The sequence below is a fragment of the Vombatus ursinus genome, unplaced genomic scaffold (assembly GCF_900497805.2).
Source record: "Vombatus ursinus unplaced genomic scaffold, bare-nosed wombat genome assembly UNPS02014798.1, whole genome shotgun sequence".
NCBI classification, from domain to species: Eukaryota; Metazoa; Chordata; class Mammalia; order Diprotodontia; family Vombatidae; genus Vombatus; species Vombatus ursinus.
In genome coordinates this window covers 76,545,571-76,573,170 of record NW_020954576.1, presented here as the reverse complement: position 1 = coordinate 76,573,170, position 27,600 = coordinate 76,545,571, and the positions used below count along the sequence as shown (strand labels likewise).

The window sequence follows — 27,600 nt, the reverse complement described above, 5'->3', positions numbered from 1 at the left end:
CCTGCCCTAGAGATGGCTACCATTAGACACAAATAGGTATGCATAGGTAAAATAATTCTATACATACTTCTATTTGTCGGTTCTTTCTCTGGATGCAGATAGTGTCTTTCTTCATATGTTCTTTGTAGTGAATTCTCAGTCCTTTTTACATTATGTCATGAGTAAATGAGGGTAATAGATGGAGGACTGCAGCCAGGAGGAAAGAAAGGAGACTAAAAAAGGGGACAGGGAAAGCACCAAAGACATTTCCCTACTTCATAGTTTTTCTTAAGGTTCCCCCCTCTTTTTTTTTAACTCGTGTAGCATATGCTTAATAAATACTTGGTGATTATTTGATTTAAGAGAGTAACTTCCCTCAGGAAAAAAGATGTGAGTTCGTGTTAATAATACCTGCCTGTGAATAGAAGAAATTGAGAAGTTCAGTGATGGAGAGACTGTTTTTCTCTTCTCTCTGAAGAGGTTTGAGCAAGTTGTTTTTGGCAAGTACAAATGTAATCTCAGGACGTGTTAAACACCCAGTGCCAACTGTAAAAATATGGAGCTATCCAGTGATTGGCAAGGTGGCTGGGCTGCCCTGTGACATGAAACATGAGCATGAAAAGCAATGGAAACAGACTCAGACTTGCAGAGATAGGGCTCTAATGAACACAGTTCCATTTGTGAGTCTTTCCTCTTTTCTCCTGCTAGCAAATTCTATTATTCCATCATCTGAGTAAAGCATTAATAACATCTTCAGAGAACACATGTGAGAGCAGCCTATGACATGTTTTTGAAGGCAATGTAATTTGGTATTTCTCAATTTTCTTTGATTTTGCACAAAGAAAATAGAATATGGTAATAAATATTTCTACCAAATGGTGTCTTAAATGGATGCACAGCTGGGGGGCAACTATTCCCAGTAATTTCTTTGGATACCAGAATGTAGGCTGTCTATATGGATCAGATATATTGGCAGATTACTAAATTTTACATTTTTCCAATAATTTTTCAGTTGTACTTAATGAGCTTAATTTTAATTTTATCAGCAATCTTATATGGGGAGATTATAGAGGGAAGATGCCACATTTAACCTTTAAGAATTGTCATGTAGCAGCTGCTATTGAAATTAATTTCAAATGCTTTTTTTAAAAAAAAATCAGGATTTAAGAAAATTAGAAAATTGGGCAAAATCATGCAAAATCATAAAATTTATCTTTGATACCCTCTCACCTTATCTTTCTATAATGTTCTCCCAATGCTTAGTGTTCTCTCTTTCAGGTAGTTGGCTCAGTGGATAAAGTGCTGAGCCTGGGATCAGGAAGATCTCAGTGTGAATCCAGCCTCAAGACACTTATTAATGTAGGAGTCACTTAGCCTCTGTCTGCCTCAGTTTCCTCAGTGGTAAAGTGGAGATAATAATAGCACCTACCTCACCGTGTTTTTGTGGGGTTTAAATGAAATAATACTTGTAAAAGTGCTTAGCACAGTGCCTGTTACAGAGTAGGCACTTAATTTCCTCCCCTCCTTTCCTTCCCCTACCCACTATCCTCTGAGGGCATCCATCCTATGACCCATCTCAAAGGGCCTTGTTTTCAGCTAAATTCCAGGCTAAGGTTTTAGCTTATAGGGACTAATGTGCATGCTTTGCCATTTTGATTCTAGTTAACTCTTTGGGCACTGAAAAATTATTGGAAAAATGTAAAAATTTAGTTAACTTCACATTTCAGGAAGAATGTTGATAAACTGGACAGCTCCTGAGAAAGGATTTTGCCTGTGATCAGCTGAAGGAACTGGAGATATTTAACCTGTAGGAGAGAAGACTGGGGTGAGAGTGAGAAGAGACAGCTGGAATTGCCATCTGTCATCAAGTATTTGAAAGGAAGAAAGTTTAAAATTGTTCCTCTTAGCCCCAGAGGGCAGAACTAGTAGCAGTGAATGGAAGTTGTAAACTGGATGTGAGAATACAATTTTGGCCCTGCAGGTAGGTGTAGGGATAGGATTTTCAGCCAAACAGAGAAGGTGTGCTGTGATAGAAAGCACATGGCATGCATCTCCAGCTGCCCTTTGAACATCTCAGACTAGGTACCCTATAGGCATGCTGCACTCAGAAAAGAAATCATCATCCTACCCCCTGAACCCTGTCCTTTTCTGAACTTCCCTGTTACTATCAGGAGGACCACCATCCTGTCAGTCACACAGGCCTACAGCCTGTGGTACCATCGATTCCTCACTATCTTCTCCCAATGTGTCCAGTCCTTTGCTTTTCCTACCTCCACAGCATCTCTCCTGTTTACCCCATTCTCTTTGCATCACTTCTCATTTGTACCACTACAAAGGCCTCCTCCTGATTGGCCTCAAGTCTCCCCACTCCAATCCATCTTTTACTCAGATGCCACGTTGACTTTTCTGCAGCATAGGTCTTACCACATCACCCCCACACACACACCCCTACTCGCTGGACTCCATTGGCTCCGTTACCTTCGGGATCCAATAGAAAGCCCTCTAGTTTGGCATTGAAAACTTTTCATACCCTAACCCCCTTCTACTTTTCCATTCTTTTTACAATTTACTGCCCTCTATGTATGGATCCAGTGACACTGGCCTTTTTGCTGTCCCTTGAACATTACAATTCATTTCCTGATTCCACGTCTTTTCAACGACTTTCCCTCATGTACATAATGCTCTCCCTCTTCATCTCTGCCTGCTGGCTTTCTTCAAGAGTCAGCTCAGATCCTGCCTTCTGAAGGAGGTCTCCCCATCCTCCTCCCACAGGTGTTCATGCCTTTCTCTTTTTGTGTATGTATCTTATTATTTACAGGTTGCCTCTACCATTAAAATGTGACATATTTAAAGATAAGGATTGTATCTCTTGCATATCTTTGCATCTCTTGTGCTCACCATGGTGCCTGGCACATTTGTTGTCATTCAGTCATTTCAGTCGTGTCTGACTCTTTGTGACTCCATTTGGAGTTTTCTTGGCAAAGATAACGAAGTGGTTTGCCATTTCCTTCTCCAGCTCATTTTACAGATGAGGAAACTGAGGCAAACAGAGTTAAGTGACTTGCCCAGGGTCATACAACTACTAAGTGTCTAAGGTTGAATTTGAACTCAGGAAGAGAAATCTTCCTGACTCCAGGCTTGGCACTCTGTCCACTATGCCACCTAGCCTGGCATAGAGCAAGCACTTAATAAATGTAAGTGAACCAAGAGACTGACACTAGCCTGGGAGTCAGGGGACCTGTTTCTGATCCTAACTCTGTTGCTTATAAGCTATGTGAATCTTCATTTCAGTCCTAGAACCCAGACAGTTATCAGTTTAAGGTAAGGTTCTAAACCTGTCTTAGCTCATCCATAAAATGAAGACCAGTAATACCTGTCCTGTTGACCGCTTAGGGTTTTTGTGAAAATCCAGTGGGATCACAGATATGTGGAAGCTATTTTTAAACCATAAAACTATTTATCCAAATTATGATAAAACACAGCATGATTCCTTTCACCCTGCAGACAAACATAACCCTTGAATAGCTAGAGGATGACCCTGTCACATGGAGGCACTGATTTAGAGCAGCACAGAGTAAACTGATTACATCAGAAAATTCACCATGGCAAATACGACCCCTTTTCCTTGCTCTTCTAAGCAGTTGCAGCAGTCAGATCATAGAGCAAATAGAGAGAAAACATGACTGTGACATAATGTCTGGGTGGTGTAGAAGTGACTTTATTGATAGATCAAAGATTGCCTCGATATTTTTGACTTTTACTATCCGTCATTGAGAGAGGTTTCCATTATTTTTTATTTCTCCAAGCATTTCTGTGTACTTAGGTACCTCACAGCCCTATTATTATTATGTAGGGTAACTATAATCTCAGATTTTAGAGAATGTATCATGTAAATGAAGAGAGTAAGCAGATGAACATATCTATGATTAATTACAGAGCAAGTTATTACAAGAATGGATATTTACTATGTCAAGAAATCAAGCTCAGAATAATATCTACAGGTCAGAACAATAATGAGCAAATGGGGTCCTGTTTATACTTCTTTTGACAAGGCTAAGAATTTTGTTTCCAGCAAGATATTTTGCCTTCCCTAAAGACATTAGTTTTATGTCCAAAAGTGTAATGGAGTGGTATGTCATGGGCAGGAGTATGCTACAACATCCTTTTGTTGTCATTCATTCATTCATTCATGTCCAACTCTTCATGATCCTGTGGACCATTACACTCTAGGCCCTTCTATTCTCTACTATCTCCCAAAGTCTGCCCAAGCTCATGTTCATTGTTTCCATGACTCTATCCATCTCATTCTCTGCCAGCCACTTCTTTTGCCTTCAATCTTTCCCAACATCAAGGTCTTTTCCAGTGAGCCCTGCTTCTCATTTTGTGGCCAAAGTATTAAAGCTTCAGTTTCAGTATTTGTCCTTCCAATGAGTAGTCTGAATTAATTTCTTTAAGTATTGACTGATTTGATCTCCTTGCTATCCAGGAAACTCTCAAAAGTCTTCTTTAGCACCACAATTTGAAAGCATCAATTATGTGGTGTTCAGCTTTCCTTGTAGTCCAACTCTCACATCCATACATTGCTACAGGAAAACCATAGCTTTGATTACATGGACTCTTTTTTTTTTTGGTAAGGAGATGTTTCTCAATAAGAAATGTTCAAGGGAAGTGAAATATAGGATATCATCAGAGAGGAAAGACAGGAAAAAGAGACTGGCCAGTCATGTAGCCTAAGTGAGAGATAAATGACAGATGGTCTTCTTACTCCAAGAGAATCTATACAACATTGAGAGATCTAGAGCAACTCCCATTGGGAGAAAATAGAGTAAGAGTCAACTGGATGAGAAGGTACAGATGAATTGTGATCTACTCCTTTGGAGGGAATGCCCACATCAGGGAGATCCCTGTTCTTTCACAGCACCCAAGTAACAATTAGCATCCAGTGGCAAAATTAAATTGTATTTGATTTTTCCAAAAGAATGTCTGATTTTCATTTTTTTCAAGGGACCCAGTCTATTACCTCCCATTCTCTATCACTGAGATGTGCACTTAAAACACAGAACTTAAATCTAGTGAACCAATAACGATCCTTTAAATTAGAAGCATTAACAAAAATTTGAATCATATATAATTGTGCTGATTGTACTTTTCTGCTGCAAAAATCACCTACTATTCTGGTCTTAAGCCATAGTGTAGTAACTTAAATGCACAAATAAGGTTAAATGCATGAGCACATTCCACCTACACACAAAAGAGAATGGCTTTTTGTTACAATTAATAGTATAAAATGGAGCTGCCCATCTTCTGCTCGGTCTGGAAGCTTTGGTTTGTTTCTTTCAGTGTGTGCAGGCAGGACCTGAGTATTTTAATGAGTGTTTTGAGAGAAGGACTCCAAACAGACTCAAAAGCAATAAACTTTTTCCAGACATGCTTTTAAAAGGGTCAGACAACATAATTGAGTTCACTGGCCTTTTTGTTATTTCCACTTTAGGAAAACATTCCCCCTGGCTTTAGGTAGTGTGCACCTGGGGGGACCCTGATTAGAAGGAGGTGTGAATTCACAATAAATTTGGCCCAAATCAAAACTGTAAAGACCCTTTCTTTGGCTCCTCAGTCTACAGTGGAAAGCAATCTACCATGCCTCATAGGTTCAGGAGGCACCTGGTGACAAATTGGTACCTATTTTACAAGATCAAGGTTTCTTCTGAATGAAACAAAAGGTGCTGGATCTGATTCCCTCCACCTTCTTCCAGAAGCAGAAATGGTTGCAACTGCCATCCTTTCTTCTCAGGCCCTGCTCTTAGATTCTGGGAAATTCATGTCTTATACTAGTCCTGCTGGGGTTGGATTGAATGAATGATTGAAGGAAGGAAGGAAGGAAGGAATTGCTAGGAGGGTTAGAGCTGCCAGGTCTCCAAGGAAGCTTGGATCGTATCCCAAGATGAAGATGACAGTTCTGAGTCAGCAAGCTGTTCATTCTCCCATTACTAGCATTAAGTCTGTCCTTGGCAGACTGGACTGACAGCTGCGTGGGAAAACAGCACAGCTCCATTGTTGGGACTTTAAATGAGTGTGCAAGATGAAAAGGTAATCAAGAGGCAGAAGATGTGATCTTAATTCCCTCCCATCTTCCTACAAACAAACCACACTACTGTTCTCATTTTAAACCAGATAAATCTGGGCCACTGCCCGTCTCATGCTTAGGAAGACAAACAAGTGGGTAATCACTGTGGAAGCTATCTTTCAGAAAAGCTCGCTGAGATCAGGAAAGAGTGAGCCATGATCTAAGCCAGTAGGGGCAAACTCAAACAGAAACAGAGGCCAGTATAGGCTCTTTCCCTGGGCTGCCAGACTCTCATGGGTGAATAGTAGCCTTATCTGGCCTAGAACAAGGTGCCTGCACTGTTTCCCAGCCATTTTTGCACTAAACCTCAATATGAATCACAACAATCCTTTTCCAGCTCTCCTTTGTATGTTGCCCCCCCCATCAGAATGTAAGCCTCTAGAGGGCAGGGATTGACCTTTTTGTTTGTATTTTTATCCCCAGTGCTTAGCACAGTACCTGGTATGCTGGAGCTCTCTCTCCTCTCTCTCTCTCTCTTTTTCTTTCTCTTGCTCTCTCTCACCCTGCCCCCTCTCCCTCTCTTCCCTCCTCTCTCTCCCTCCCTCTCTTTCCTCCTTCCCCTGTCTTTTCTCCCTCTCTCCCCCTCTCCCCCTCTCTCACTTCCATACCTTTTCTTTTTCTCTCTCCTTTTTTCCTGTCTCCACTGTCTCTCTCCCTCCCTCCCCTCCTTCCTTTCATTCCACTTGTGAGTGATAGCAGGATAGCAAGATCAGAGGTGTGACCATCCCTTTATGAAGCCAAGGTGGAGGAATGTGTCCTAGGAGCTGGGTAGCTTGAGGAACTGAGAGCTTAAGGTATTTGAGGGACCATCACTGTTTTTGTTGAAGTCCCCTAGAATCATGGCAGGAGTTGGAAAATAGAAGAAAACTGAGAGCCAGGCATTGAATGTGTTGAGAAATGAGGAACCATGTCTTGTGGGTTGGTAGTAAATTGCTGCCAGAATCCAGATTGGGTAATAAATTTGCATTGCAGGAACCTCAGAGAAGGAAAGGTTGCTGAATGATGTTGGTAGAACAAGAGTCTAAATGTGGCAATGGGGAGGACCAGGTAAAATCAGGCTTTAGAAATCCCTCTCTTTGTGCCCACTTAAAGGTGCATTTTCTGAAATTCAGTGGGAGACATCCCAATTTGTTTTCATGTCCATAAGTTCATGGAATCATAAGTCTGGAGCTGGAAAGGACCTTTAAAGTCATCTAGTTGAAGGTCAGTTGTTTCAGTCGTGTCTGACTCCTTGTGACCCCCTTTGGGGTTTTCTTGGCAAAGACACTGGAGTGGTTTTGCCTTTTCCTTCTCCAGTTCATTTTACAGATGAGGAACTGAGGCAGACAGGGTTAAGTGACTTGCCCAGGGTCACACAGCTAGCAAGTGTCTGAGGTCAGATTTGAACTCACCAAAATGAGTCTTCCTAATTTTAAGACCGGTGCTCTCTTCACTATACTACCTAGCTGCTCATTACTAGGTAGGCACCACAAAAAGTCTCAAGAGCAACAAATGAAGACTAACCAGATTTACTTGTTATGTCAAGGGTTGTTATGGGACAAGTAATCATCCACCCTAGGTCCTTCTTCCCCCAATTGCTGAGAACCTCACTTGGTTCACTACAGGACATGCTACCCCTTTTCACCCCATATTTTCATGAACCGTAGATTTAGAGCTGGACAGGATTTCAGAGATTACCTGATCCAATGTTCTAAATTTGCACATGAAGGAGTTGAAACCCAGAAAAGGTTAAGTGATGTGACCTAGATCATGCAGGTGGTCAGTGGTAGAGACAGGTTTCAAGCTCATACCTCTGGCTCAAAACCCAGGGCTTTTTGCACTGTAACACACTGTCTGCCTCTCTGGAAAGTAGCATCATGGAGTTTCTCCATCTCGAAAATGATGGGGTTGGACTAGTGGTTTTCAGAAATATGAAGGGCCTGTCATGTAGAAGAGGAATCAGACTTTTTGGTGGCTCCGGAAGACAGGACTAGGACCAAGGGTGAGAAGTAATGAGGAGAGTTCAACACTATAAACAGAAAAATCTTTCTAACCATTAGCATCATCCAACTATGGAACAGGTTGCCTGATAATGTGTCTGAGCAGAAGCCGGATGACCATCTGTTAGGAATGGCACAGGGACTATTTCTTCAATGGATGGTTTGACATGATACCTTACAGGAGTTTAGGGGTTTATAATGTACAAGCTCTAAAGTTTTGTGAGTCTCTGACCAACACTCAGCTGCAGCTTATCAGCTGGGCTCTTTGCCAGTACCAAGCAATCTCATCACTCCCTAGGTCAGAGGTCCATTTTCCTTGGAACAGTGGCTTTCAAGCTTGAAAAACATAAAGGGAGAAAAGGGAGAAGGCAGTTTTAATTTTGCTTGGTGACTTATTTCCAGAAGGTTCTTGGTTTTAGAATGGACGGTAAACATTTCAGGACAACTGGAGTCTTATCAGTCCTGCCTGGGGTGAAGAATTCAATCTGTTACTTGGAGGAGTTAGACCCTCAAGTGGTTAGTCTTACTTGATGAGTAGTGATAAATGGGTGATGTCTTTAAGAGCAGACTGTTATCAGGGATTGGAGGGAAACATTTTCCAAAAGATTTTAGCCCAATTTTTTCCTTGCGGAAAGTTCCACAAGCAGTATGTTCTTCATGAAGACTGTTGGATGAAACCTCATGGTTTGAATGCACTTAACCCTTTTGCCTTCAGGACTCAGGCCCTAGGTTCCTCTTCACCCTCATTGGTAAATGTGGCCTGTCTAGGTAGGCTCCAACCATGTTTCACTTTGCTTGTTGCTGTCCACTCCTTCTTCTGTCTCTCTGAAAACCCCTCCCCTTCCCCCCAACTTTCCAGTTCTGCAATCATAATCAAATCAACTAAGTCATTGTTCCAGGAAAGCTGAAAGCTGTATCATCCACTTGCTAGCTGTATGACCCTGGAGAAGGAAATGACAAACCACTCCAGTATCCTTGCCAAAAACAAACCAAAAAAAACCAAAACCAAAAACAAAACAAAACCCTGAAATGGAATCACAAAGAGTCAGAAATGACTGAAAACAACAACAAATATGACTGGACAAGTCACATGACCTCTGCCAGTTTCCTTAACTAAAATGGGCATAATAATACCACATATCTCCCAGGTCATTGTGAAGATCAAATGAAAGTATATTTGTAAAGCACTTACCACAGTGCCTGGCATACAGTAAGCATTATATAAATGCTCAGTCATTTCCCTTCCCCTTATCTTTACAACAACCCTAGAAGAAATGTGATATTATTATTCCATTGCATAAATGTGGAAACTGAGGCCACTGAGGTGAAGTCATTTGCCCAGAGTCAGGTCACACAGCTGGTAAGTGCCGGGGGCCAGTTTTGAATTCAGGAAGATGGCTCTTCCTTATCCCAGTATGGGTACTCTACCCATTGCACCACCTAGCTGCCCTACTCACTTGGTAGCGTGCCTGCTGTCCACTCTTGGTGGCATTGTCATCTCCTCGTGAAGCCCCAGAGAAGGTATCACTTGCTCTGCTTCACTGATCTCAAAAACTAGCTGGTGGTCTTGACCCCCCAAGGCTGCCGGCTTTCCTTCAGTGGGAGTGTCTGTTTTCTGGGGACTGTTGTACCTCAGGTGCCACTTTGGCAGCCTCACCTCAGTGCCAGGTCCTTAGGACGCATTTAGTTGGGTGACTTTTTTTTCCTTATGCTGATGTGGCCAATGATTAATTCTGTCATACACCTGACAGCAGTCATCATCCTTCCCTTAAATCACAGTAAATAGCAGAGGGGTCTTTAGCATTTACATCAGAAAAAGACTATTTCCAGAGGTTTCTCAGGACTATCAGTGAAAATGGGGATCTCTTGTGCATTGTTATTGTGCATTGTGCATGAATTTCCTCAGCATGGAATTTTCTATTCTACATCAGTGAAATCACAGGTACAGTCCCTGTCCCATATCTGATTTTGTTTGTTATTCTTTGCTTTTTTCCAACATCCTCGGGATGGCACTGGACCAGTGGCCTTAGCCATCTTTTCTGTTCTAGCTAGAATCTTGTACTATGACAAGGATGCTTAAATATTTGGTTATTCAATTCAATTTAATTCAATTAAACAAGTGTTTATTAAGCCTCTACTCTGTGCCAGGCGCTAGAGATACTAAGATAAAAGAGCAAATTCTTTGTCATCTGTAATAATCATATCTCCAGCAGAGATTTGGCCTTTCCTGATTTGACTATTCCCTCTCCCTATGCCCCAGCATACCTCATGGGGGTCAGGAGGGGGTTGTATGGGCAACATTTATGCCAATGAGCCGTGTCTGGGTTCCTAAGAGCTATCAACATCTTGTAAATTGAGAAGCATGAAAAATAGATTTGTGATGGTGGTAGAAATTGTTTTGGAAATAAGATTACAGGAACTAGAGTTATTTAACCTGGGAATAGGGATTTGATTATGGAATCAAGCTTATATACACATATACACATACATATACAGGGTGAGAGAGACAGACAGAGGTGGATGGATGGATGGATGGATGGATGGATGGATGGGTGGATGGATGGATGTATATAAATATATAAAGGCAAAGTAGAGAAAGGAAGCCCAGACTGTTGTTTCTAGTTAGTCCCAAGAGAAGTAGATAGGTATGGCAATTATAAAAAAAAAAACATGGGTAGACATCATTGCATTCATACTCTGCATCATGGAAAGCTACCCTGTGGAATAGGGGTGATAATCACATAGAATCAGATAATTGCCATAGTCATATGGCATAAGGAAGGGTTCTGGCAAGTCCATCTTTGGGCATCAAGATTTGAAATGATAGTGGTAAGGTGGCAAGAATTTTCTTCTTATAACCAGCACTCACACAGCTAGGTATTTAATTAAATGAATTCCGGAAGGATGGTATGGTGGATGGAAAGCTGACCTCCTACTTCAGCTCTCACCTCTGACGTATACTGGCCATGTGTCCCTGGACAAGTTACTTAGCCTTTCAGTATTCTAGGTATTTCTCTAAGATTATATATAAGGTGCAGAGGAGGGGTTGACCTGCACTGGTGGGGGGAATTTCCTCTGCATGAAACTTTCTTTTCTATCCCAGTGAAATCATAAGTACGCTCCCTATCCCACATCTGGTTTTGTCATTCTTTGCTTTGTTCTGACATCTTCAACACTGGACCAATAGCTTCAGCCATTGCTCCCAATCTAGCTGGAATCTTGAGAGTTCACTTATCCCTACCTCCTGTCTTTGTACCAGGAGATAAACTTCAAATTGATAGACAATTCTCTCTCAGTGGCATATGCTTGGATTTTGGGCTGCTGAGCCACATGTGAGGCAGTGAAGTGATGCAGTAGATAGAAAAGTAACATGTATGTGGCCAAAATAGCAGGGAGCAGCATGCAGACATAGTATGATAAACTAATTAAAAACATGGCAAGAAATAGTTCACCTTGTACCAAGGCCTCTTGGACAGGTTAATTTTTTTGGCTTTTTTTTGGGGGGGTCCCTATCTGAACTTTGGGGATTTTGTATTGTTTTTACTTTTAAAAATGTACCATGAGAGGCAGAGCCAAGATGGCGGAGGAAAGGCAACAACTCACCTGAATTTTCCCCAAAACTCCTCCTAACACCTTTAAATAATGCCATAAAACGATTCCTGGAGTGGTAGAACCCATAAAAGGATGGGGTGAAATAATTTTCCAGCCAAAGACAACTTAGAAGGTTGGCAGGAAAGGTCTGTCACACCTGCGTGAGAGTGGAGCATAGTCCAGTGCAGGATATGCCAGCAAAGACTGGGCCCCACCAAACCAGGAATGGTCTTGGGAGCCAGTGAACCAGCAGCAGCTGTAGCTACTCCCAGAGCTCTCAGCCCACAGAAGGTAAGGGAGTGGAACAACTGATCAGAAGGAGGTCATAAGGGTCTCTTTGTTGGCACTGGGGGAAGGACTCTGTTGCTTTGCTCATGCTCAGATGTAGGTGGCAGTCCAAGGGCTAGGAAGAGCACTAGCACACCAGAGCTTGTGGCAGCAGTGAAACAGGATCCATGCCACGCTTCCAGGGCAGAAAAGAGTGCTTGCGGTCACTCATAGACCAGAGCACAGTTTAGGGGAGTAGTAAACACCTCTCCTTATGTCATACCACCTTCGAAGAATTGAAAAAGTCACAGATCCCTAGAAGTATCTCTGAAAATAGCTGCACAAAACCCCTGAAGCTTGGGACAGTGTGCCCTCTACCCTGGAAGCAGAGCCCTACTTTAACAAAGAGTTAAAAGTCAAGAAATAGACTAGGAAAATGAGCAAACAACAGGAAAAAATTCTAACCGTAGAAAGTTGCTATGGTGACAAGGAAGATCAAAACATGCACTCGGAAGAAGACAAAAGCAAAGCTCCTACAACCAAAGCCTCCAAGAAAAATATGAATTGATCTCAGGCCATGGAAGAGCTCAAAAAGTATTTTAAAAATCAAGTATGAGAGGTAGGAGAAAAATTGGGAAGAGAAATGAGAGTGATGCAAGAAAATAATGAAAAAAAGAGTCAACAGCTTGGTAAAGGAGACTAAAAAAAATAGCACAAAAACACCTTAAAAAGCAGAATAGGCCAAATGGTAAAAGAGGTACAAACAATCAGTGAGGAAAAGAATACCTTGAAAATGGAAATGGAAATGGAAAAAGAGGCACAAAAATTCACTGAAGGAAAAAAATGCTTTAAAAATGAGATTGGCCAAATAGAAAAGGAGGTACAAAAGCTCACTGAAGAAAATAATTGCTTAAAAATTAGAATTGAGCAAATGGAAACTAATGACTTTATAAGAAATCAAGAAACAATAGAACAAAACTAAAAGAATGAAAAATAGAAGACAACATGAAAAACATTGGAAAAACAACTGACCTGGAAAATAGATCCAGGAGAGATAATTGAAAAATTATTGGACTACCTGAAAGCCATAGTCAAAAAAATGCCTAGATATCATCTTTCAAGAAGTTGTCAAGGAAAATTTCCCTGATATTCTAGAACCGGAGAGTAAAATAGAAATTGAAAGAACTGACCAATCGTCTCCTGAAAGAGATCCCAAAATGAAAACTCCCAGGAATATTATAGCCAAATTCCAGAGCTCCCGGGTCAAGGAGAGAATACCACAAACAGCCAGAAAGGAACAATTCAAGTGTCACGAAGCCACAGTCAGGATAACACAAGAGTTAGCAGCTTCTACATTAAAGGATCAGAGGGCTTAGAAGATGCTATTCCAGAGGGCAAAGGGGTTAGGATTACAACCAAGAATCATCTACCCAGCAAAACTGAGTATGATCCTTCAGGGGGAAAATTGAAATAGAAGATCTTAAAGCATTTTTGATGAAAAGACCAGAACTGATTTGAAAATTGAACTTTCAAATACAAGACTCAAGAGAAGCATAAAAAGGTAAACAGGACAGGGAAATCATAAGGGACTTAATAAGGTTAAACTGTTTACATTCCTACCTGAGATGATACTTGTAACTCATAAAAACCTCATTATTAGGGCAGTTAGGAGTATATTTAGACAGAGGGCACAGGTGTTAGTTCAGTATGAAGGAATGATATCTAAAAAAATAAAATTAAAGGGTGAGAAAGATGAATATACTAGGAGAAAGGGAAAAAGAGAGATGGAATGGGGTAAATTATCTCATATAAAAGAGGCAAGGGGGCAGCTTGGTGATACAGTGGATAGAGCACCAGCCCTGGAGTCAGGAGGACCTGAGTTCAAATCTGGCCTCAGACACATAATACTTCCTAGCTATGTGACTCTGGGCAACTCACTTAACCCCAATTGCCTTACTTAAAAAAAAAAAAAAGAGGCAAGAAAAAGCTTTTACGGTGGAGGGGAAGATGAGGGAGGTGAAGGGAGAGACTGAACCTTACTCTCATTGGAATTCGCTCAGAGAGGGATTAACATACACACTCAATTGAGTATCACCGTGTAGAAAAATAGGTGGGTATAAGAGCAGGGGGGTGACAGAAGGGAGGGCAGATTGGGGGAGGGGGTAGTCAGAAGCAAAACACTTTTGAGGAGGGGCAGGGTGAAAGGAGAGAGAAAGAATAGAATAAACAGGGCGTGGAGGGAATAGGATGTAGGGAAATACATTTAGCAATTGTAACTGAGAAAAATTTTGAAGCAAGTTTCACTGATAAAGGCCTCATTTCTCAAATATATAGAAAACTGAGTTGAATTTATAAAAATAAGAACCATTCCCTAATTGATGAATGATCAAGAGATATGAACAGTTTTCAGATGAATTTATCAAAGCTGTCTATAGCCATATGAGAAGGTGCTCGAAATAGCTACTGGTAAGAGGAATGCAAATTGAAATAATTCTGAGGTACTACCTCATACCTATTAGATTGGCTAATAGGACAGAAAAGGAAAATGGCAAATGTTGGAGGGGATGTGGGGAAAATGAGACGTTAATGCACTCTTGGTGAAGTTTGAACTACTCCAACCGTTCCATAGAGCAGTTTGGAGCTATACCCCAAGGGGCATCCTTTGTCCTAACAATGCCATGCTAGTTCTGTATCCCAAAAGAGATAAAAAACAAACGGGGAATATTCATAGCAGCCCTTTTCTGGTGGCAGAGAATTAGAAATTGGGGGGATGCCCATAATTGGGGAATGGCTGAACAAATTGTGCTATGTGATTGTGTTGGAAAATTATTGTGCTATAGGAAAGACTTACATGAGCTGATGCAAAGTGAAATGTCATGTGTACGAAGTAACAACGATATTAGATGACCAGCTGTGAATGATTTGGCTATTTTCAGCAATACAATGATCCAAGACAGCTCTAAAGGATTTATGATGAACCATCCTCAGACAGAGAACTGATGGCGTCTGAATACAGATTGAAACATACTTTCTTTTTTTGCTTTCCTTACTTTTCTTGAGGATTTTTTTCCTTTGGTCTATGTTTTCTTTCACAACATGGCTAATATAGAAATATGTTTTGCGTGACTACACATGTATAACCTATATCGAATTGCTTGCCTTCTCAATGAAGGGGGTGAGAAGGGAGGAAGTGAGAAAATTTGGAATTCCAATTTTTAAAAACTGATTTTAAAAATTGTTATTATATGTAATTGGGGGAAAATAAAATACTAAGAATTCAAAAAATAAAAAACTTATTATGTTACAAATAAAGCTACTACAATAGCACAAATAACTTTCATACAACAGCTGGTTTGAATCTAACAGCTGAAAGAATGTCAGATGTCTCCGTTTGCCTGCCGTGCTTCCCCTCATCCCAGCCCTGGCCATATGTGGAGCAGGCCAGGGAGTCTCCACTCATAGATATAAGCAAAAACATTGATGCTCCCAGGAGTCTGGATGTGTTCTTATGTTGGTGGTTGTGTTAGCCACAGGTGTCCATGTCTATATTTGAGATGGCAAAACAATGTGTTAGGTTACTTGCTGGTCACTTACTGTGTGTGTGTCATTTCAGTTCCAAATTAGTATCCTCATTAAGACTAGAGATTGATCATTTGAAAGAATCAGAAGTGTTTAGCCTGAAGGAGAGAAGACACGACAGATGTCTCCAAGTATTCAGAGGGTTCTCATTGTCTCATTGGCAAAGTGGAGAGAGTAATAACACTTGACCTCAGGGATTGCTCCAAGCATGAAAAGAGATGACATATAAAGCTAACTGTCTCTCTCTCTCTCTCTCTCTCTCTCTCTCTCTCTCTCTCACCATATATATATATACACATACATACACATACACGCACATATGTGTGTATAACATATATATGTGAACATAGACACACATACATATATACATACATGTATATCACTATGTGTATATGTGTATGTATGTGTGTGTGTATATATAGATATAGATATAGATATATTTGTATTTGTTCAGTAACGTCCTACTCTTCATGACCCCCCCGTGGGGTTTTCTTGGCAGAAATATTGGAGTAGTTTGCCATTTTCTTCTCCAGCTCATTTTACGTATGAGAAAACTGAGGCAAACAGGGTTAAGTGACTTGCCCAGGGTCACACAGCTAGTAAGTGTCTGAGGCCAGATTTGAACTCATTTGAAGATGAATCTTCCTCATTCTAGGCCTGGTACTCTATCCACTGAGCCACTTAGCTGCCCTGTATATAAATATTAGATATTCTGTAAGAGAGGAATTGGACTTATTCTGTTTGTCCCCGGAGGGCAGAAGCAGAGAAAAGAGGTAGAAGTTGCAAAGAGGCAAATGTAGACTTCTCTTCAGGCAACACTTTGTAAGGATTTGGGCTGTCCAAGAGTGAATGGGCTGCCTGAAGAGGACATGGGTTCCCCTTCTGTGGAGATCCTTGATTAGGGATTGAATGGCCATTCATCATATATTTTATGAGGGGGGCACTACATGATCACTGAAGCCCCTTCCAATTCTCACAATCTGTGATTTTTATGAAAATCTGATGAACTTCCAAAACCTTTGCCTGAATTTAAGCAGAGACATAAAAAAAAAACCAAAACAACCAGCCACTCCTTTCTTCCTCCCTCCCCCCGATGACTTCTAGACATGTAATATAATTTTTTAAAGGGTTCAGTGCTATAAAGAAGCCAAGTTTTCTACGGAATGTGTACAGTGAAATTCCATTCCCAAACCCATCCCCATTGCCCTGTTTCTAAAGGTGCTAATATTTTGTTGACATGATTACAATGAATTCTCTACAATATATAATTTATAGGGGGAAAATGGCTTTTCTTGCCCCACTTTGACAACATAGATGCTTTCTAGAGTGAAGGAACTTCTGTTCTATTGAATCTGAATCAAAGGTAGGAAGAGGTAAACAGACTTTTTGAATCACAGGCAGAAAAGACGGCAGTGTGGTCAGGTAGAAAGAGAGACAAAGCTAGAGTCAGGTGATCAAGGTTTGAATCTTGGCTCTCAAATTTACTAGCTGTATGGTGTTGGACAAGTCATTTTTCTCCCCTGCCTCAATTAACCCATCTGTAAAATGGAGATATTGGTATTTACACTAACCTACCTCATGAAATTGATGTGGGGAAAGTACTTTATAAACCTTAAAGCGTGATACTGGGTGTCCCAAAAGTCTAAGTCCATTTTAAATGGCACAAGAAGTAGATAATTATTTTGCCCTGATATTAAGTGTCCTTTATCCCACTTCACCTCAAGTGTCCCAACTCCCTCTACTCCACAGACATCCAGCCAAACAATTCACCACAAGCAAAGGTCCGGAAGCTTAAAGGTCCAGGTTAATGTTAATATTAAGTGGTCTCCTCCTCTCCTCCTTCTGAACATTAGAAACACTTCTTTCCATGTGTTCCTTCTCTATCAAGATCCTGGGAGGCAGCTTCAGTTTCATCTCCAGGTCCTGCAGACATGGGAATGTTATTTCTAACAATATATTCATTAAAATAAAATTCCAGTACAGCAAAACAAGGGGTATCCCCTGTAGAGTTGTGTTTTGTCTTGTCTTCAGAATCACAGGATCTGAGTTGTAAAAGAGCTCAGAGATAGAAGAAAAAATAGTAAATTATATAAAAAAAACAAATTAATATCTTATGGATGGGAAGGGAGAGAATTATCAGCATAAAACAAAAATGCAAAGCATTCTTTCCATTGGCTGAAGGTTCAACCCAAATTGGAACAAGAATTCCCTCTACAACATGTCTAAAAAGTGGTCATCCAGCCTTTGTCTGAAGAGTTCCAGTGAGTAGGATTATAATCAGTTTGTTTTCCCTTTATGTATTTTTTCCCCAAATAGTCATTAGCAGATTCCAAATATTAGTCATCTCTAACTCCTTGTTCTCCCTGCTTCCCATCAATTACCAGCTCCTATGTTTCTCATTCGGTTGTTTCAGTTGCATCCGACTACTTGTGAGCCCATTTGGGGTTTTTCAAGGCAGAGATACTGGATTGGTTTTCCTTTTCCTTCTCCAGCTCATTTTACAGATGAGGAACTGAGGCCAACAGGGTTAAGTGACTTACCCAGCTTTGAACTTGGGAAGATGAGTCTTCCTGACTCCAGGTCTGGCACTCTAGCCATTGCACCATCTAGCTGCCCCCACCAGCTCCTATGGCTTGTTCCTTCACAGTCTCTTGCATTCATCCCTTCCTATTCCATTCCCTCTCCCATCCTGGACATCCAAGGTCTCAATGATCACCTCACACCTGGATTGTTGTGCTGGCTCATCACTGATCTTACCATGTCACTATACTTATAGTGTCTCCTTCGATTTAACCTATACCCTGCTGCTGTTTAGTCTTTGAACAATGCCACTTTCATCCTAAAATATTTTTAAAACCTATTTCTGCCATGGTTCCTCATTACCTCCTAATAAAGTACTGACTTCTTAGCCTAACATGTCCACAAATTTCCCTGCCTTTCCCATCTCATCTCCCAGTACCCCCTATACCAAGTGACCTTCTTCTCTAGCTAATATGATGATCTCCCCATCTCCTGAATATACTACAGATGTTGTTGCCTCCAGAGCTTTTGCTCATAACACTTGGAATACTTGTCCCTTCAACCCATTAGCTCTACTAGAAAAACCACCTGCAAGACCTTCAAGCCAACTCTTTCATGAAACATTGCTCCGTCTTTCCCTCTGCAGGCATCTCTCCCTCCTTGGGCATGTCTTATTTCTACCAAGTAGGAAAGAGTAATAAGAATGTTATATTTAGAATTAGAAGACCTGAGTTTTGAGTCCTGGGCCCCCTATTTGCTACTTGTTTGACCTTAGTCAACTCATTTCTCCCTGAACACTAGGTTCCTCTTCCATAAAATGAGGGTCAGTGATGATTGGGTTAGGTGATCTCTAAGACCCCTTAGAACAGAAATGTTAAACACACAACTCTGCATGAAGCCCAAACTAGATTAAAATGTAATTGGGAAATATTTAACATAATTAATTAATTTTAAAAAAGAAAGAGATAAACATATGTGGTCTTCTAAGTCAATATGTGGGATGCTTATGCATGGTTTAGTGGGCTCCATCTCTATTGGAGTTTGATATCATTTCCTTGAAACTAAATTTATGATCCTTCGGCTCTGAAACCCTTCTGCTTTGTACTATTAACTGGCCATATATATAAATAAGTGGTTCTTAATTTTCTTTTTCACTTGGAGCACAGCATTTGTAAGGAATTGAGGCCCATGGGAGAATCCAGAGACTGTGCTTGCTTGTATGTGCATAGCAAATCTGAGATCCATAAAATGGCTAGAAGGGTGCGTGTGATTGCAGATGTAAATTCCACACCATTTCTGGTTCATCAAGGGACCCTCCTGGGATAAATCTTACCTCTCCAACTAGAGAGCGGGTTCCTTGCAGGCAGGTACTATGGCCTACATTTCTTTCTGACCATCCAGGTGTGTTTCTAACCACACACAATAAGTGCTCTATGTTTGTCAATGGAGGAGTATATGCCATTTATTCCCTGGGCTTCCCGGATTGCATCCACCTTTGTAATCACTTGTCTAGATTGCAGGAATCTTTAGGCATAGTAGTCCCCAAATGAATTAACCAGCCTTTCCTTGGTGAGGTCTCTCTGTCTCGCTTGGATTAATTCTGAGACTATGCTGACAAACTGCTCCTTTCTCCTGGAGGCTGTCACACACAGTAAAGTTGATGGCCTCATACCCTGGATGGTGGGAGAATTTTCCCAGCCAGGGTGGGCTGTACTGTTTTTCCCTTAAGCTCATATTCCACCAAGTATCAATGATTTTTTTATACCATATGTCAGCTGGGAAATAAACCAGGCGCACTTCAAGGCTCAGCAGACCCACCAGAACAGTGAAATTGCTCTGTAAATATTTATGTAGAGAGCCCTCACTCCCACACTTCCTCCTCTTCCTCCCCTTTTTGCTTCCCTTCTTTTCTTTTGTTAATCACTCTGGGGGCAGAGCTGGGGCAGGTGCCTTGTGGATTTTTCCACCACTGTGACCACGAACTTCTTTCTGCCTTCCTCTTTTCTGACATGACATGCAGCCACTTAGTGGAGTGGTTACTGGTATAAAATTACTCTTCTTTTTTCAAATTTAATTAGGGTGCATTTATAATAACAAAATAGAACCCCACATCCAAGGATATTTGACAGTGACCGACTTTTTTTTAAATGTTCAGAGCAGTTCAAGTCTGAAAATAGAAGCCTGTAGATGCCTTTTGTCTAGAAATTTTAAATTCCTTTACATTCAAGTTGATAATGATCCCTGTTTTTGTTGGAAGAGGCAAGGGGTAAAAAACCATCATCATGATTATAATTGATATGTATGTTTAGTCCATGAATGTGATTTCATCAGTGTAGAGGAACTCCCACCAGGCAAACTGCTTCCACTGGTGCAAACCATCTGTAATTTAGCTTCCTGAAACATAAAAGATTAAATGATTTGTCCAGGTTCACTTGAACTTGCATCTTTTTTACTTTAAGATGGGCCCACTATGCCATGTTGATGCCCAACTGACATTTATGGAATGCTTCAAAGTTTGCTAAACACTCTAAATACAGTTGAGCCTCATAGCAGCTCTATAAGTATAGTACTGCATTAGTATGCCCATTTTATGGCTAAGGAAGCTGAGGCTCATAAAGAGCCCATAGCCAATAAATGTGAGAGATGGAATTTGAACTCGGGTCTCCCGGACTCCAAGTCTATCATACTATCTATCCACCATGTTACTCTGCCTCTCTCAATAAAATTCTAGACACTCATGAGCATTCTCTCTCTTCAGTATCTTTCATCCCATTCTCTTTTTAATGATTCTATAACAGTGTACTTTCTATGGGCTTGGATACCTCTGGCCCAGAAAGTGATTTCTAGTCTTTTGAGGACATAGGAGGAGAGTGTTACAAATTTCATGTCATGAGTGATCAAACTGAGACTCTAAGATATGACGTGATGTGACTGGTCAGATACCCTTTTATATATAGCTATCTCCTTTAATAGGTGTGTAGCCCCACCTTTGTTCATGTTACCCCTATCTGTAATGTCTTCACCTCTTTTCTCCCCTTTTTCATGTCCTACTTCAAAATACAAAAAGACCCGGCTCAAGTCCCACCTTTTCTCTGCAGCCTTTCTAGATCCTTTGAGCTAGGCTGGCTATTGTTCTATCTCAGTTAAAGGATCATTCCATTTATCTATCTTGATTACCACCACACCTGGAATATTGCATTTAATCCTAGCTATTACATTTTAGGAAGGATGTTAATAAATTGGAAAAAGGAAGGCAACATGACTGTGAAAGGTCCCTGAGACAATGGTCATGATCAGTGGAAGGAAAAGGGGATATTCAGCCTGGAGAACAGAGGGTTCATGAGGGTCAAATTTAATTCACTTCAATTCAGTAGGCATTTATTTTTAAATTTTATTATTTATTTTTAACATTCTTTTCTTCTTAAATTTTGAGTTCAAGATTCTCTCCCTCCCTCCCACCCCTCTCCTGCCCACTGAGAAGGCAAACAATATGATATATGATATCAATTACACATGTGAAATCATGTAAAACATTTCCATCTTAGCCATATCACAAAAAAAGAACATGAGAAAATTATACTCTGATCTGCACTCTGAGTTCATCAGTTCTCTCTCTGGAGGTGGATAGCCTTTTTTCATCATGAGTCCTTTGGAATTGTGTTGAAACAGAGTAGCCAAGTCTTTCACAGTTGATCATCATTACAACGTTACTGTTACTGTGCATAATGATCTCTGGGTCCTTCACACTTCATTTTGCATCAGTTCTTATAGGTCTTGCCATGTTTTATTCTGAAACCACCCCTACCTTGTCATTTCTTATAGCACAATTGTAGTCCATCACAATCATTTGCTACAACTTGTTCAGTCATTCACCCAATTGGTGGGCATCCCCTCAATTTCCAATTCTTTGCCACAACAAAAAAAGCCATTATCAATATTTTTGTACAAATAGGTCCTTTTCCTTTGATCTCTTTGCTATACACACCTATTAGCGGTATTGCAGGGTCAAAGGGTATGTACAGTTTTTAGCCCTTTGGACATAATTCCAGGCTGTTCTCTAGAATAGTTGGATCAGTTCACTATTCCACCAACAGTTTACTAATGTACCTATTTTTCCTCATCCCCTCCAGCATTTGTCATTTCTGAGAGATGTGAGGTGGTACTTCAGAGTGGTTTTAATTTGCTTTTCTCTAATCAGTAATAATTTAGAGCAGATAGCTTTGATAGCTTTGATTTCTTCATCTGAAAACTGTTTGTTTAAATCCTTTGACCATTTATCAGTTGGGGAATGGCTCTTATTTTTATGAATTTGACTCAGTTCCCTATATATTTAAGAAATGAGACCTTTATCAGAGAAACTTACTATAAAAATTTTTAATATTATTTCATTATCTATGGTGCCTTTTAGCAAAATGTAGTTTTCCCTGATTCTCTCTATTCAGTGGATCTATTTTGCTTTTGCTTTGTCTGAGATTGTCTTTTTTTTCCTTCAGCTGAAGCATAACAGATTCTGTTCCAGCCCTTTATTTTAACTCTGTGTGTGTCTGTTTCAAGTGTGTCTCTTATATACAACATATTATTGAATTCTGGTTTCTAATCCATTCTGTTTTCTGCTTCCATTTTATGGGTTAGCAAATCCCATTCACATTCATAGTTATAATTTCTGAATGTCTATTTCTCGCCATCCTATTTTCTTCTGTTTATGCTTTTCTCTCTCTTTTTATCCTATCCTTCCTCTAAAGTCTGTTTTGTTTCAGACCATTGCCTCCCTTAACCTGCCCTCACTTTTATCAGCACTCTTCCCTATTACTCTTATTCCCTTCCCCTCCTATTTCCCTACTGGGTAAAATAGATTTCTGTACCCAACCAAGTATCTGTGTGTGTGTCACACATGCATGTATGTGTGCATGTATATATGTATGTATTCATGTGTATATATGTATGCATGTATATATGTATGTGTGTATATGTGTGTATGTATATATGTGTATATATGTGTGTGTGTGTGTGTGTGTGTGTGTGTGTGTGTGTATACACATATATGTTATATGTTCTTTCCCTTTGGATCAGTCCCAATGAGAGTGAGGTTTAAGCATCGGCCACCATTTTCCCTTCCATCATGAAAGCTCCCCCTCACACACCTGTTTTCAATAAACATTTGTTAAGAGCCTAATATAGACCAGGCACTGTGCTCAGCACTGTGGATACAGATGAGAAAAAGAAAGTCCCTGCCCTCAAGGAGCTTCCAAGGTAATGGAGGAAAACAGTACACAAGAGGAAGCTGAATGAGGCAGGGTAGCACCCAGCAGTGCCAGGCTGGGGACGTGATACTTGTAGAGTCAAAACCAAGCAGAGAAGCTGATGGAAAATGGAGAGCTACCTGAAGGCTTTGGGAGAAGGTCATCTGAAGGATGACCATCATGCAAAAGGAGTGATTAGATTTGTATTGCTCAGAACCAGAAGCAATGCATGAAAGCTGCAAAGAGGCAGATTTAGCCTTGATATCAGGAAAAACTTTCTGTTAGAGCGATCTAAAAGTAGAACTGAGTACCTTAGGAGTCGTCAGATTCCTTTTCATGGGAAGTCTTCAAGCAAAGGTTGCATGACCATTTCGTCAGATGTGTTATAGATGAGGTAATAATAGATAACGTTGATATAGGTTTAGTAAAAGTTTAAGGTTTGTAAAACACTGTACAAATATTTCATCCTCCCAACTCTGGGACATAGGTACTATTACTATCCCCATTTGACAGTTGAAGAAACTGAGGGAGACAGAGATAAAGTAATTTGCCTGGAATCAGAGAGCTAGTGTCTGAGCCTGGATTTTAACTCAGGTCTTCCTGACTCCAGGTCCAGGGCTCTATCCACCTCCTTTCTCTATCCTTATTCATGAATAGGTTGGACTAAAATGTCTACTTAGGTCCTTAAGATTCTGTGATTCTGTGAATGCCCATTGCATTCTATGTGTGCATGACTTAGCTACCATCTTGTGTTGTGTCTCCAATGAGAACATATGGAGATAGAGAAGAGAGTTAATGTTCTATTTCATGTATTCTGCTTAGTACCTGTGAGAGTGCTGAGCACATAGTACATAGTAGAAGCACAGAAATGTCATGAACCATTCTGAATGCCAATTGGGAATTATTTAAGAAAAGTGACTACATTGTCCATAACCTTTGACCCAGTAATCCTACTACTTGCAGGGCATAGCCCAAGATGATCAAGAACAGAAACAAAGATCCAATGTACACCAAAAGATGTATAGGAGCACTATTTATGGTAGCACAGAAGTATAAACAAAATGACTGCCTTCATTGGTATATGACAGAAGTAACAGTGAGATAGGAAATTAATGGAATAATTATCGTACAATAAAAGATGACAAATATGAGGAATTCAGAGAAATACAGGAAGATTTGTATAAACTAGGGTAGAGTGAAATAAACAGAACCAAAGAAAAATATGCATAAAGTCTACAACAATGTGAATGAAAAGGTTACTAAAAGGAGGTTGAATGCTGTGAATAGATAATGAAACATACCTTCCTCTTCACATCCCAGTGGCTCTGAACTCCTGTAGATTATTACCCAAAACCCATTTCTCACACACACCACCCAATTCCTATCCCCCTCAACCCTCCTACCCCAAAGTTTCAACCTAATACCTCCCAGGCCTTCTACGGTGCCCTCTGGAATGCTTATTCCACCGGCAACAAACTTCCCTTCATTGCTATTTCCAGGATCTCCCCCTTTTCCTATCACTCAGTAATTTCTCTTCCACTAAGGTTCATGTGATTCATATCTACCACCCAAACAGAATCCTGGTAGCTGTTGTCTACTAATCCCCAGGTCACTCCCCTTCCTTCCTCAATGAGTTTGGTACCTGATTCACAATTTTTCTCTCCACTCCATCTCCTGCCCTCATACTAGGGGACTTCAACATGCATATTGACTTTCCCTCAAATACCCTAACCACTCAGTTCCTCAATCTGCTCACCTCCCATGTGCTACTCCTCCACCCCACCTCAGCCAGACACAGAGATAGTCATACTCCTGATCTTGCCATCATGCACAGATGCACTGCCTCAGTGTTCAAGAATTCTGAAATCCCCTTATCTGTCAATAATCTATTAGTTTTTCACCTCTCCTTCTTTTTGTATCCTCAGCACTTAGCACATAGTATGTGTTTAATAAATGTTTAATGACTGGTTGAGAGAGGCTAGATATTACTAAGACAGAATTTTGCTAGAGGTTGCTAAATGGTGCAGTAGATAGAGTACTGGGCCTGCACACAGGTAGACTCAAATGAGGCCTCAGATATTTCCTATCTGTGTGGCCCTGGCAAATCATTTAAAGTCTCTCTGTCTCAGTTTCCTAAATGGTAAAATGGAGATAATAAAAGCACCCACCTCTCAGGGTTTTTGTGAGAGGATCAAATGAGATAATATTTGTAAAGTATTTAAGCATAGTGCCGGGCACATAGTAGGTACATAATAAATGCCTATTCCTTTCCCTCCCACCCACCCACTTCCCTACTGTATATATTATCACTGTATCTGATGTTTTTTGCCTAAATGTTTTCCTTTGGCACACAAGAGGATTTAGTAAAGGAGAGGGTGTGTTGAAATGATTGCAAAGTAAACATAAAAAAATGATCAATAAAATGTATTTTAAAAAAAGGAATAAAACTGTTTACCTTCCAGTCAAATCAATCAATAAGCATCTGATAAGTGCCTCAGATACAAGTGAAACACTCCCTACCCTCAAGGGCCTTGACATTATAAGGAATGAGATTACAGGTTTTTAGATGACGACCATAACTACTTCAGAAGAAATGCTAAGGATCTTAGAGGTCATAGAGATAACCTCCATGCATTTATTGGATCCAGTTCAGTAAGTCTGTGGATCAAGCTGGAGCTCAAGCTGTTGGCTTCAGAGAGAGAAAAGGCAGGCTCAGAGCATCCACTAATCCCCCCAGTACCCCGACCCTTTGATGGGGTTGAGCATCTCCCTCCACTGCTCACTGCCTTGACTCGGTGCTGCAATCAAAGCCTTCCCAGTCACATGCAGAGCCAGGCACCCCCAGCTTTTGCAGCTCCCAGCAGCAAGAGATTGAGAAGTGATCCCACCTCTGTCACTTCTTTCTTGCAAAAGGCATTCTTGAGTTAAAGTAATAATGTGTTAATTCCCTTCTGTGCTTCCCTCCCCTCCAGGGCTGAGGCTAATTTTCCCAGCGACTGATTAAAATTCACTGCTAACTTTGTGGTCCCACCCTGATAGCTCTCTGAAGAGGCAAGGACTGTGAAGGTGAAAGCTGACAGGATGACATTGTTGTTCTCTCTCCCGCTTCTGTCTTCCAGGCTCTATTACCCGGGCTTTCATCCCGTCCGAGCCATCCAGGTGATGAAAGTTGGCAAACTACAGCAGCACCAAGGCTTGTATCCTCAAGCCCTGGAGACCTTGAAACAGGTGAGCATCCAGTGGTTTCTCTCCTTACTTGCCTGACCTCTTCCCCAGGGATGCACCAACCTTGCCTTCCTTTCTGTCTTCTTCCTGCTTTGTGTCACTCCCCTTGTCTTCCCAACAAAAGCCCATAGCAATAACCCAGGAAAACAAAATGGGAGAACTAGGCCAGCCCTAGATGAAAATTGTTTATTGGAAGTTGTCATCAGTGCCCCCATCCATAGAACATGGAATAAAAGGATTTTAAAATTAGAAGAAATCTTAGGAAACTACTTAATCCAACTTCTTCCTTTTATAGCTTAGGAAACTAAGACCCAGGGATGTGACTTAATGAAGTTCACAGAGCAAAGCTGAGATTTGAACCCAGGTCTCTTGACCCTGACATCATCATAATCGCACTGCCTCTTTCTTCTCTCCCAGTGCCTCAGGTTACTCCCCTTCCATCTCCCTCAGGAGCCTCAGTACCCTCTGCTTTGGCAGTTCGCCTCTGCCTGTCCACCTGTGCTAACATGTAGCACATAGTAGGCAGTCATAATACTAGGTAACATTTATGCAGATAAGGTATTGCACAGTACTTTACTTACATCATTTCATGAGTGTATGTAAATTGATTTGACGCTTTCCTTCAGGACTAGTCATTGTGATTTGGGATTACATGGAAGGCTTGCCCTCCTCTGCTTCTCTGTAGTCTAACCTCTTGACCTCACTGTAGTCTCTTCAAAATGTGCCTGTCCTGTAGCACATTTCATGGGATCTACAAGTCTTGGAGGTCATCTAGTGCAAATTGCTCATTTTGCAGATGAGGCCCAAAGGAAACTGGGGCCCAAAGAGGGAAATGGATTTGTTAGAGATCATAGAGATATTAAGACACTGAGCTAGGAACTGAGCCTAGGCCATGTGACTCTAAATACCGTTGGTATTCTTTCTACTGGGCAGCTAGGTGGTGCAGTGGGTAAGACCAGGCTTGGAGCCAGAAAGACTCATCTTCCTGAATTCAAATCTAGCCTCAGACACTTACTAGCAATGTGACCCTGGACAAGTCACTTAACCCTTTTTGCCTCAACCTTCTCATCTGTCAAATGAGCCGGTGAAGGAAATG

General features: G+C 40.8%; 1 protein-coding gene across 1 annotated transcript in view; it reads left to right on the top strand.

Moving 5' to 3' along the window:
• Positions 1-27,600, top strand: part of LOC114049838 (histone-lysine N-methyltransferase SMYD3-like) — a 1,050,735-nt gene that overhangs the window by 1,001,407 nt on the left and 21,728 nt on the right. The window contains exon 11 of the mRNA XM_027871264.1: positions 26,399-26,507. Within this exon, the coding sequence (XP_027727065.1) occupies positions 26,399-26,507 (109 nt within the window). The remainder of the gene's footprint in view (positions 1-26,398; positions 26,508-27,600) is intronic.